General features: G+C 50.8%; 2 protein-coding genes and 1 long non-coding RNA gene across 3 annotated transcripts; 2 read left to right on the forward strand and 1 right to left on the reverse strand.

Moving 5' to 3' along the window:
• Positions 1 to 549: 549 nt before the first annotated feature.
• LOC127311358 (hexose carrier protein HEX6) lies at positions 550 to 2,636 on the reverse strand. The gene has a single exon (XM_051341779.2). It carries the CDS (start codon positions 2,531 to 2,533, stop codon positions 995 to 997), a length of 1,539 nt encoding a protein of 512 aa, XP_051197739.1. The 5' UTR covers positions 2,534 to 2,636; the 3' UTR covers positions 550 to 994.
• Positions 2,637 to 6,982: 4,346 nt separating this feature from the next.
• LOC127316232 (uncharacterized) lies at positions 6,983 to 8,119 on the forward strand. The gene is made up of 4 exons (XM_051346641.2): positions 6,983 to 7,215; positions 7,301 to 7,477; positions 7,572 to 7,937; positions 8,018 to 8,119. Exons 1-4 carry the CDS (start codon positions 7,024 to 7,026, stop codon positions 8,117 to 8,119), a joined length of 837 nt encoding a protein of 278 aa, XP_051202601.2. The 5' UTR covers positions 6,983 to 7,023.
• Positions 8,120 to 9,740: 1,621 nt separating this feature from the next.
• On the forward strand, positions 9,741 to 11,043 carry LOC139833318 (uncharacterized). Its single transcript, XR_011748793.1, has 3 exons — positions 9,741 to 9,849; positions 10,669 to 10,734; positions 10,904 to 11,043. It is a non-coding gene; the product is annotated as an uncharacterized lncRNA (long non-coding RNA).
• Positions 11,044 to 11,257: the final 214 nt, after the last annotated feature.

The raw sequence follows: 11,257 nt of genomic DNA on the forward strand, positions 1-11,257 counted from the left end.
ACTCCCTCTAGATCACCATGTTCATAGATTCACACAGGTTACAGGCTCTGCCTTCATACATACACGCGTCTCGTAACGTGCCCGCAAGGAGGGCTGCCCCCTCTCCTTATATAGGGGAGAGGGTGGCTTACAGTGCAAGAAACCCTAATGGCATCTTTGACTGGACAAACTACTTTACAGAGTTACTGTACAAAGCTACTTTAATCATAGATGACACCGGGGCCTTCTTTTATCATAGAAGCTGACGTACTCCGGCTTCTTTCTCCGTCACCTCTCTCTTTGGCGCCAGGGCTCTGAATAAAGTTACTTTGCTTGGCTCATCCTTGTCTTCTTGCTCTGAAGAGAATCTTTGACCAGTCCTGCCGACGGGCTCTCCTTTCCGGTATCTTCTGTACCGGGTTCCGGCATACCCCTTTGGGGATACCGGCTTAGCTTTGCTTTCCCGGATTCCTACTAGGCTTCCGGTAAGAACATTAAACCGGTATCTTGATGGCTCAAACCACCCGGTTTGGCATGCCTTTGGCATACCGGGGGTTATCCCCCCAACAGTTTTGGAAATGAAGCTTTTATTCAAGTATCAAGTCACCTTGACTTTCACTCTGTACATGTGCAATGCGAGCTGCTTATTAAAATCTACGTGAGCACTCCGTTAAATATCTAGATAGCGTTCAACTAATGTATCTGCTCAAGAGCGTGAACTGATCTTGCGGTCGATGCGCAATATATTTTCCGGCACATGATCGATCAATAATAGCACCTGCTCGAGCTCGACCAGCACTACATTGCTCTTCAGTCTTGATGCAGTCTGTCAAACGGACAGCTCCGAATCACTATAATTGATGTTGATTGCTGCCACCATGTGATCAGCATCAACTTACCAGTTTACCATAACACCATCAATTCGGCGAGGAACGGATAATGGATAGCCGCGTAACGGCATAAATGGATGGCTACAAGCGCCATTACGATTCGTGCAATCGCAAAGTTTGTTTCTTCAGAGTTTCCCGCTCGCCGGCACCTCCTCCTCGGAGACGACCCTCCTCCAGAACCAGTGCTCGCGCCACACCTTCTCCACCTGCTCGATGGGCACCCCCTTCGTCTCCGGCAGGAGGAGGTACACGAACGCCGTCATGGCGGCCAGCCACGCCGCGAAGAAGAAGAATATCCCGGCCCTCATGTGGCACAGCATGGCCAGGAATGCCTGCGCCACGAACACGGTGAACACGAAGCTCGTCGCCACCGTCACCCCTTGCCCCGCCGACCGCACCTCCAGCGGGAAGATCTCGCTCGGCACCAGCCACCCCAGCGGCCCCCACGACCACCCGAACCCGGCCACGTACACGGCGATCAAAAAAATGAGAGCCCCGGCCCACGCCTTGCTCACGCCGCCGTCGTCGCCCAGTTTCGCGGCCAGGATGCTGCCGATCAGCACCTGCGACGCCAGCATCTGGGTGCCGCCGGCGAGGAAGAGCGTGCGGCGGCCGAAGCGGTCGACCAGGAACATGGAGAGCAGCGTGGCGGCCGCGCCGACCACGCCCGTGACCACGGAGGACAACAGGGACGCGCTCTCGCCCATGCCGATCGTGCGAAGAAGCACGGGCGCGTAGAAGGCGATCGCGTTGATCCCGGTTACCTGCTGGAAGAAGGGTATCGCCACGGACATCAGCAGCTGCGGCCGGTACCGCCGCTGAGTGAGGAGCATCTGCAGGCCTCCGCCCGCCGCCGAGGCGCTGTCAGAGGCGGCGACGATGTCATCCAGCTCGCGGTCGACGTCGTCAGTACCGCGAATCTTCCGGAGCAGCAGCGCCACGTCCTGGCGGTCTTTGCCTTGCTGCACGAGGCTGTTGGGCGTCTCCGGGAGGAACACCGCGCCGACGAACAGGAGCCCCGCTGGCACGGCGGCCAGTGCCAGCGAGACGCGCCACCCCCAGCCCCCCTTGATCTTCTCCGTGCCGAAGTTGATCACGTTGGCCGCGAGCGCACCGATCCCGACGCTGAACTGGAAGCCGTTGCTGAACGCGCCGCGGTGCCGCGACGGCGCCATCTCCGAGAGGTACAGCGGGACGGCCGTGTTCGCGAAGCCGAGGCCGACGCCGAGGAGCACCCGGCCGAGGATGACCATGTAGATGTTCACGGCCGCGCCGCCGATGGCCGCTCCGGCAAGGAAGGCGGCGCCGCCGAGGAGCATGGACGGGCGGCGGCCGCGGCGCGAAGTGACGCGGGACGCGAGGAAGGTCGTGAGCAGGCCGGCGACGTAGAGCGAGGAGGTGAAGGCGGTGAGCAGCTGGCTGTCGAACTTGCAGTAGTTGCTGACATGGGAGTCGCCCTTCATCCGACGGTATACCTCCGGGAAGAACTTGCGGAGGAACGGCTCCATCGACGACACCCCGCCCGCGATCCCGATGTCGTAGCCGAAGATGGCGCCGCCCATGCCCGCGGTGATGCACGACAGCACGACGAAGGCCGTGACCCTCCCGCCGCCCCCATAGCTCCGGTCCTGACTCTCCGAGACGCTGACGCCGCCGACCGCCATTGCTGATCGATCACCAGAGCTAGCTGCGTGCACGCGAATTTGTAGTAGAAACTCGATCGGTACTTTGCAGTAGTGCACATTTGGATCGTGGCAATTCTTGTGGTGCTGCACAAGTGACGACTGACAGTCATGGTTGACTGGTCCGTGTGTTGACTAGATGGAGATTGCGATGCTGATGATTTTTGTTTCCTTGTTGCAGTTTCGTCTACAATTCAACGGAGCCGCTGTCAGTGGCCAGCACAAGTAGCTGTCAATGGCGATTTCTTCTTGGGGCGATGGAATACTCAAGGCACGTCGACGGTGACGTTGCTGTCCTTCTACACTAGTAGTATACTACTCGGCGGAGATCGATTGTGTCGACTGCTTTGAGATGCGATCCTGATTGCCTAATTTGCTTCTTGCCAGAATATTTTCCACAATTTCTTCTAACGAAGTTCAAGCAACAGCAGAAAATGTGCTGTTGGTTTTGATTTTGTGCTTTTTGAGCATCTCCATCAATCTTCCAAAAAATTAACCCCCAAAACTTATTTTCAGGAGGAGAGACAAGGATTTGAGAGATTTTCATTGTCTCTTCCTAGGAGAAGGAGAAAATCCACTCCTAAAAAACCATGTCTTGTGGGCCCCATAGCCTAGATCCCATACATCTACCTTTCCCTCTTCCTTCCACTCCTAAAATATGAAAGCTGAAAGATTTTTAATTTTTTGCTAGAAATTTAGGATTTTATATATTTTTATTTTTTAAAAAATAAATTAATAATTGCATCCTCGGTAGAGATTATCTATACCTAATAATAAAGAAAATAAGGCTTCTTGTTGGTCCGTTTTTTTCTCCCCTTAATTTTCGACGAAATTACAACATGTGCCACGGTAAGTCAAAGAAAACGCTTCAGACCGTATGTCGCCTTTGATGGGCCTGGGCCTGAATTTCTTCCGTCCGGCCGCCGTTGCTGGATCAGTCCACAATCGGTTTGTCAACACACGAAGTGGAACTCTCAATGGTCATCCATGAGTCCATAACGAATTCTCAGAAAAAAAGAGTCCATAACGACTACGTGCACTGAAGAACCACGTCCTGAAGAAGTATTTCGATCGACTCAAGCACGAAAAGGACGCCTTTACGGGCTCTGATCGATACAGCTGGGTAGATATAAGCCACCCTGTTTAGGTTCTACGGTTCAATCAATTGTCAAATCGTTCCGGTCGACATTGCGACTTGCGAGCAAGGGCTGGAACCGCCGGAATCGCGTGGCTAGATCCCCCGGAAACGCGCGGCGAGGTCCTCCGGCAAAGAGCGACGCAATCTTGGCATGGCGACGCTATCATGAGAGTTTTCGTCCAATCAAAACCGATGAGTCCACATAACCGAGACACAAAATCCAGACGAGCCGATCCAGTTTTGGTTAGAATAAGGAATTCTACCTCTACCGACCGCCACAACCATGGTTCCAAAATCCTGGCGCTCCCTGTCTCCACCATGCTAGATGTCTCCCAGATTCCGCGCTCGCGCTGCTGCCAACGACGACGATGGCAGCGGGAGACGGGCTGTCACTGGAGCACGTCCTGCCAGGGACGGTGATGACCACGCGGAGCAGAAAAGACACACGCGACCCGCCTAGGATGCCTGGCCAGCAAGCGTCCAAGGTGAGTGTTGTTCTCATGGCTGCAGCGTATTTGCGATTTCGGGTACGCCAATCTCGCCGTGTCGTGGTTGGTTTAGGCTCTAGGGACTTGGTGCCATCAACGGAGTGTTGTTCTCGTAGTTTGTCGGAACGAGGTCATATTTGGCACGTGCGTGGGCCTTAGGATGGGAAGCAAGGCCCCGGTCGCGGATTTCCAATCCGACCCACGGGCGATGGTTTTTCCATTTTCGGGGTGCCGGAAGGGTTTTTTTTTGTGAAGCAGCTATATGGTGCGCATTTCAGTATTGCGCGAGACCTCCGCGCAGCGGTAGGATACCTCCTACGCACCACCTATCACATGCCATATGCGCGCGGTAGCCATCTGGGAATCCCTCCCGCTTCCTGCGGTGTCCCGCCGAATCCGCTGGAAACTGACCGGACTTGAACTGGGGCCACACTTTCCTTCGCTCAATAAATGGAGGGGAAAATGTTTTTAGGTCTAGGAACGTCATTTTATGTGCTAAATGTTTTCCGTTTCGCGTGTTGGCGGATGGGTGCACGCGCGCGCCCGGTACGGCCATACCGCATGTCCCGGCGGCCCCGTTTTGCACAGTTGGCAAACTAAACGGAGCCAAAAAGTCGAGCGGAGCCGCGTGGCGTCATTTTATGTGTCCTATTAACCACTGAAAAAGACGGAATTGGGATACGGAAATTATCTTGAAAAACCCTTCACGAATAGGGCTATCACGTCCGGAGTTCTATGGCTTTTAGGGGGAATGAGTAGGAAACGGCCCGTTTTACCACATAGTTTGTCGGAACGAGGCCATATTTGGCACGTGCGTGGGCCTTAGGATGGGAAGCAAGGCCCCGGTCGCGGATTTCCAATCTGACCCACGGGCGACGGTTTTTCCATTTTCGGGGTGCCGGAAGGTTTTTTTTTTGTGAAGCAGCTACATGGTGCGCATTTCAGTATTGCGCGAGACCTCCGCGCAGCGGTAGGATACCTCCTACGCACCACCTATCACATGCCATATGCGCGCGGTAGCCATCTGGGAATCCCTCCCGCTTCCTGCGGTGTCCCGCCGAATCCGCTGGAAACTGACCGGACTTGAACTGGGGCCACACTTTCCTTCACTCAATAAATGGAGGGGAAAATGTTTTTAGGTCTAGGACACGTCATTTTATGTGCTAAATGTTTTCCGTTTCGCGCGTTGGCGGACGGGTGCACGCGCGCGCCCGGTACGGCCATACCGCATGTCCCGGCGGCCCCGTTTTGCACAGTTGGCAAAGTAAACGGAGCCAAAAAGTCGAGCGGAGCCGCGTGGCGTCATTTTATGTGTCCTATTAACCACTGCAACAGACGGAATTGGGATACGGAAATTATCTTGAAAAACCCTTCACGAATAGGGCTATCACGTCCGGAGTTCTATGGCTTTTAGGGGGAATGAGTAGGAAACGGCCCGTTTCACCACATAGTTTGTCGGAACGAGACCATATTTGGCACGTGCGTGGGCCTTAGGATGGGAAGCAAGGCCCCGGTCACGGATTTCCAATCCGACCCACGGGCGACGGTTTTTCCATTTTCGGGGTGCCAGAAGGGTTTTTTTTTTAAGCGGCTACATGGTGCGCATTTCAGTATTGCGCGAGACCTCCGCGCAGCGGTAGGATACCTCCTACGCACCACCTATCACATGCCATATGCGCGCGATAGCCATCTGGGAATCCCTCCCGCTTCCTGCGGTGTCCCGCCGAATCCGCTGGAAACTGACCGGACTTGAACTGGGGCCACACTTTCCTTCGCTCAATAAATGGAGGGAAAAATGTTTTTAGGTCTAGGACACGTCATTTTATGTGCTAAATATTTTCCGTTTCGCGTGTTGGCGGATGGGTGCACGGCAAAAGCCCGGTACGGCCATACCGCATGTCCCGGCAGCCCCGTTTTGCACAGTTGGCAAAGTAAACGGAGCCAAAAAAAGTCGAGCGGAGCCGCGTGGCGTCATTTTATGTGTCCTATTAACCACTGAAAAAGACGGAATTGGGATACGGAAATTATCTTGAAAAACCCTTCACGAATAGGGCTATCACGTCCGGAGTTCTATGGCTTTTAGGGGGAATGAGTAGGAAACGGCCCGTTTCACCACATAGTTTGTCGGAACGAGGCCATATTTGGCACGTGCGTGGGCCTTAGGATGGGAAGCAAGGCCCCGGTCGCGGATTTCCAATCTGACCCACGGGCGACGGTTTTTTCATTTTCGGGGTGCCGGAAGGGTTTTTTTTTGTGAAGCAGCTACATGGTGCGCATTTCAGTATTGCGCGAGTCCTCCGCGCAGCGGTAGGATACCTCCTATGCACCACCTATCACATGCCATATGCGCGCGGTAGCCATCTGGGAATCCCTCCCGCTTCCTGCGGTGTCCCGCCGAATCCGCTGGAAACTGACCGGACTTGAACTGGGGCCACACTTTTCTTCGCTCAATAAATGGAGGGAAAAATGTTTTTAGGTCTAGGACACGTCATTTTATGTGCTAAATGTTTTTCGTTTCGCGCGTTGGCGGATGGGTGCACGCGCGCGCCCGGTACGGCCATACCGCATGTCCCGGCGGCCCCGTTTTGCACAGTTGGCAAAGTAAACGGAGCCAAAAAGTCGAGCGGAGCCGCGTGGCGTCATTTTATGTGTCCTATTAACCACTGCAAAAGACGGAATTGGGATACGGAAATTATCTTGAAAAACCCTTCACGAATAGGGCTATCACGTCCGGAGTTGACTTCTCTTGTCATTCCGTAATTCTGGCTCGAAATCCTACTTTTTGTCATTTTCTTTCACTAATGTCTTTTTTTCACAATTTTGCATCCTTGTAGACCTACTTTACTATGGACCCCTATTCTAAGCGCGATGATTGCATACAAGTGGCCGGCAACATAGCGCGGAAGAAAGTGACTGATGCGCACTATGAGGGGTGTGTTTTGTCCATCCGCAATTGGTATGCTGAGAAACACAAGCTCCGGATGCGGAAGGATCAAGCCCGAGAAATCGTGAACTTCCAGCCATGGCAGTACTTGCAGGTACTTCCATTTCCGCCTTACCGACTTGGTGACTTGGTGACCGCCGGACATTTTTCACTAATATGTGTACTTTGTGCATATGCAGTGCCCTCCTCCGTACGTAGGTCACGCTAGACCGCAAGTCTGGCACGCGATGGTCCGTCACTACACAAGCGCCGCGTACAAGAGGAAGCACGAAGAACAAAAGCTAAAGAGAGTCGAGATGGGAGGCGGATCACACACGCAAGGCAGCGTCCCCCTCGCAGTATGCAAGCAGAAAAAGGTGAGAAAATGCATTCTCTTCACCTTGATCATCATGTTGTTCCTTATTCCACAAATGCGCCCCTATTCATGTATCATTGTGCTATCTTTTGCAGGAAAAAGAGACAGGCGTGAAGTCCTCGTTATTCAAGATCTGGGGCGACCACCGGAAGAAGACGGACAAAAAAGACGGGACGGTGAAGTGGGTTAGCAAGATCGCCGAAGTCAAGGACAAGAAGTATCGGTCCAAGTTTGCCCAGACTCATGGCGACGAGGCGAACCCCGAGACCGAGCCATTTGACCCCGAGGTTGCCATGCGTGCGGGAGAGGGCAAGAAGCATGGTCGCTTGTTTGTCTGTGATGGGGCCGTCGATCCCAAGACCATCCCGTCTTTGAGACAAATCAAAGGTGGCAACACGAGCTCCTCGCCTGCCGTAGAGCCCCGCCCGACACCGTCGTCTATAGCCATTGACGCGATCCGGGTATGTTCTTCTTCCTTGGTCACCTACACTTCATTTTTTTTCTATTGCAACATCCATGACCTTCCGATGACACAACGTAGGCTGAATTGGAGGCTGAGAAGGCACAGAGGCAGCAGGCTGATGTCTACGCCCCCTCCTTTTCCTGTAGACAGTGTTGGGCCTCCAAGAGCAGAGGTTTGTAGAACAGCAGCAAGTTTTCCCTTAAGTGGATCACCCAAGGTTTATCGAACTCAGGGAGGAAGAGGTCAAAGATATCCCTCTCATGCAACCCTGCAACCACAAAGCAAGAAGTCTCTTGTGTCCCCAACACACCTAATAGGTACACTAGTTCGGCGAAGAGATAGTGAAATACAGGTGGTGTAAATAAGCAGTAGCAACGGCACCAGAAAAGTGCTTTGCCCAGGACAGTAAACAAGCAGTAGTAACGCAGTAAAACAGTAAACAAGCAGCGATAGCAGTATTTAGGAACAAGGCCTAGGGATCGTACTTTCACTAGTGGACACTCTCAACATTGATCACATAATAAAACCACTCTACACTCTCTTGTTGGATGATGAACACCGCTATTTGTGTAGGGCTACAAGAGCACCTCAATGCCGGAGTTAACAAGCTCCACAACATTCGATATTCATGTTCAATTAACCTTAGAGTGCATGATAGATCAACACAACTATACCAAGTACTAACATAGCATGCACAGTGTCACCTTCATACTATGAGAGGAGGAATAGATCACATTAATACCATCATAGTAATAGTTAACTTCATAATCTACAAGAGATCATAATCATAAACTATGCCAAGTACTACATGATGCACACACTGTCACCATTACATCATGAAGGAGGAATAGAGTACTTTAATAACATCACTAGAGTAGCACATAGATGAATAGTGATACAAAACATATTGCAATCATAAAGGGATATAAATAAGCACTTCACTATGCTATTCATAACAGTGAATAAGTATTCTGTGAAATATAGCCTAAGAGACCCACACGGTGCACACACTGTCACCTTTACACACGTGGGACAAGGAGTCTCCGGAGATCACATAAGTAAAATTCACTTGACTAGCATAACGACATCTAGATTACAATCATCATCATATGGATCTCAATCATGTAAGGCAGCTCATGAGATCATTGTATTGAAGTACATAGAGAGAGATGAACCACATAGCTACCGGTACAGCCCTTAGCCTCGATGGAGAACTACTCCCTCCTCATGGGAGACAGCAGCGTTGAGGAAGATGGCGGTGGAGATGGCAGCGGTGTCGATGGAGAAGCCTTCCGGGGGCACTTCCCCGTCCCGACGGCGTGCCGGAACAGAGACTCCTGTCCCCCAGATCTTGGCTTCGCGATGGCGGCGGCTCTGGAAGGTTTTTGCGGGTTTCGTCCATCGTTATAGGGTTTTCACGACGGAGGCTTTAAATAGGCGGAAGGGCAGCGTCAGAGGGGGTCTGGGGCCACCAGACAATAGGGCGGCGCGGCCAGGGCCTGGGCCGCGCCAGCCCCATGTGTGGGCCCCCTGTGGGTCCACTCTGGCGACTCTCGGGTGTTTTGGATGCTTCCGGAGATTTTAAGATGCTGGGCGTTGATTTCGTCTGATTCCGAGAATATTTCCTTACTAGGATTTCTGAAACCAAAAACAGCAGAAAACAGGAACTGGCACTGCGGCATCTCGTCAATAGGTTAGTTCCAGAAAATGCATAAATATGACATAAAGTATGCATAAAACATGTAGATATCATCAATAATGTGGCATGGAACATAAGAAATTATCGATACGTCGGAGACGTATCACAGGCCGAGGCCCTCCTTACTCAGAACCAGCAGCAGATGGCGATGCAGCAGCAGATGATGTTGTGGATGACACGGAAGCTCACTGCCCACGATGCCCACTTATCGGTGAGTTCTTGCTCATAGAACCTAAGACGAAGCCTAATTCCATACACCTTACTGTGTTTGATGTTTTCATGTTCTTAACTTCATCTTGCATGTACATGTAGTAAGAAAAATCTTCACTATGCATGTTTGTATTTCTTCAATTCCAAAAAAATAAAGTATTTAGACAAATAAAATGGTAGTACAAGCATGTACAGACTAATCAATTATGTACTCCTAGCTCTGAGTTTATTTGCTGTTTAGGTGAAGAGAGAAAATTGGCATAATACATCAGGACCGTCCTTGGTAGATTATCCCATCTCCAGATGCAATATTCAATAAAATGATGAGTAAGCATCATCCACGCTGAGCCTGAAACAATATACATGGAGAAAAACACGTGTTCACATTATTCAGGCTGGAAAGAACATATAAATATGAATTCCAATGTAAGAAAATGAAATTGCACAATAAGTTATTATTAGTAGTGCAATGCTGGTATATGCTCCGACTAGCTTAGTCATGTACAACACAATCTATTATTAATTGTTAGACTTACGGCATAACAGGTATTAGGGTACGGGCAACCACAATCTTAGTCGCTTTCTAAGCTAAGACTTGCAAAATGGGAGATCACCATGCCACTACACCCCAGAGATTTAGGAAGTCTATAGGATAAAAAGAACCTAACCTATTTGGAATATTAATATTCAGCCACTATGAGTACTATTTTTTGTGTGGAGATGCTCATACCTTGATCAGCTGGTGCATATGTGCTACACAAAATGTTGTTTCCAGTGTGCTCCAGGTTCCAGCTTCACAGTATCGTCTCTTAATTTGCAGGCCTCTATGCCGAGTGGCACCACTCTTCCTCCGCTTGATCCACCTCCTTTTGACATCAACACATGGGTAAGTTGTATCCAGTAAACTTGCTGCCCTTGATTATTATCCATAAAAAAGAATTGGAAACCTGATTGCTGAGGTGCAAGAGTTTGTGCCATAGAGTTCGTCTACTTTTAAGGCTTCTACTTTGTGTATTGGCTTGTGTTAGCTGCCTATTCATGTTTCTATCTTGTAGCTACATGCCTCGGGTGGATCCAACAACATTGAGCTCCATGGGCCATCCACTCAGGATGGGAATGACAACTTGATGACGCCGCCTACAGGGGGACAGCCTAGCTTCAACAACCTCAGCATCGTCCGCCGGCTTGAAACCTCTTAGATATTCGGGTGTTGGGCAATGTGTCAATGAATTATGAACCCATGCACTTGTCATGCACTATTTGTGGTTATGGAACATGTATTATGCATGGAACTTGTATTATGCACTATTTGTGGTCATGGAACTTGTATTATGCACTATTTTGTCAATGTATTATAAATCTATGTTGGCTTTGATGCAAATATGTGGCTGTAGTGCCAGTGTTGTTGG

Source organism: Lolium perenne, chromosome 7, assembly GCF_019359855.2.
Source record: "Lolium perenne isolate Kyuss_39 chromosome 7, Kyuss_2.0, whole genome shotgun sequence".
NCBI lineage: Eukaryota > Viridiplantae > Streptophyta > Magnoliopsida > Poales > Poaceae > Lolium > Lolium perenne.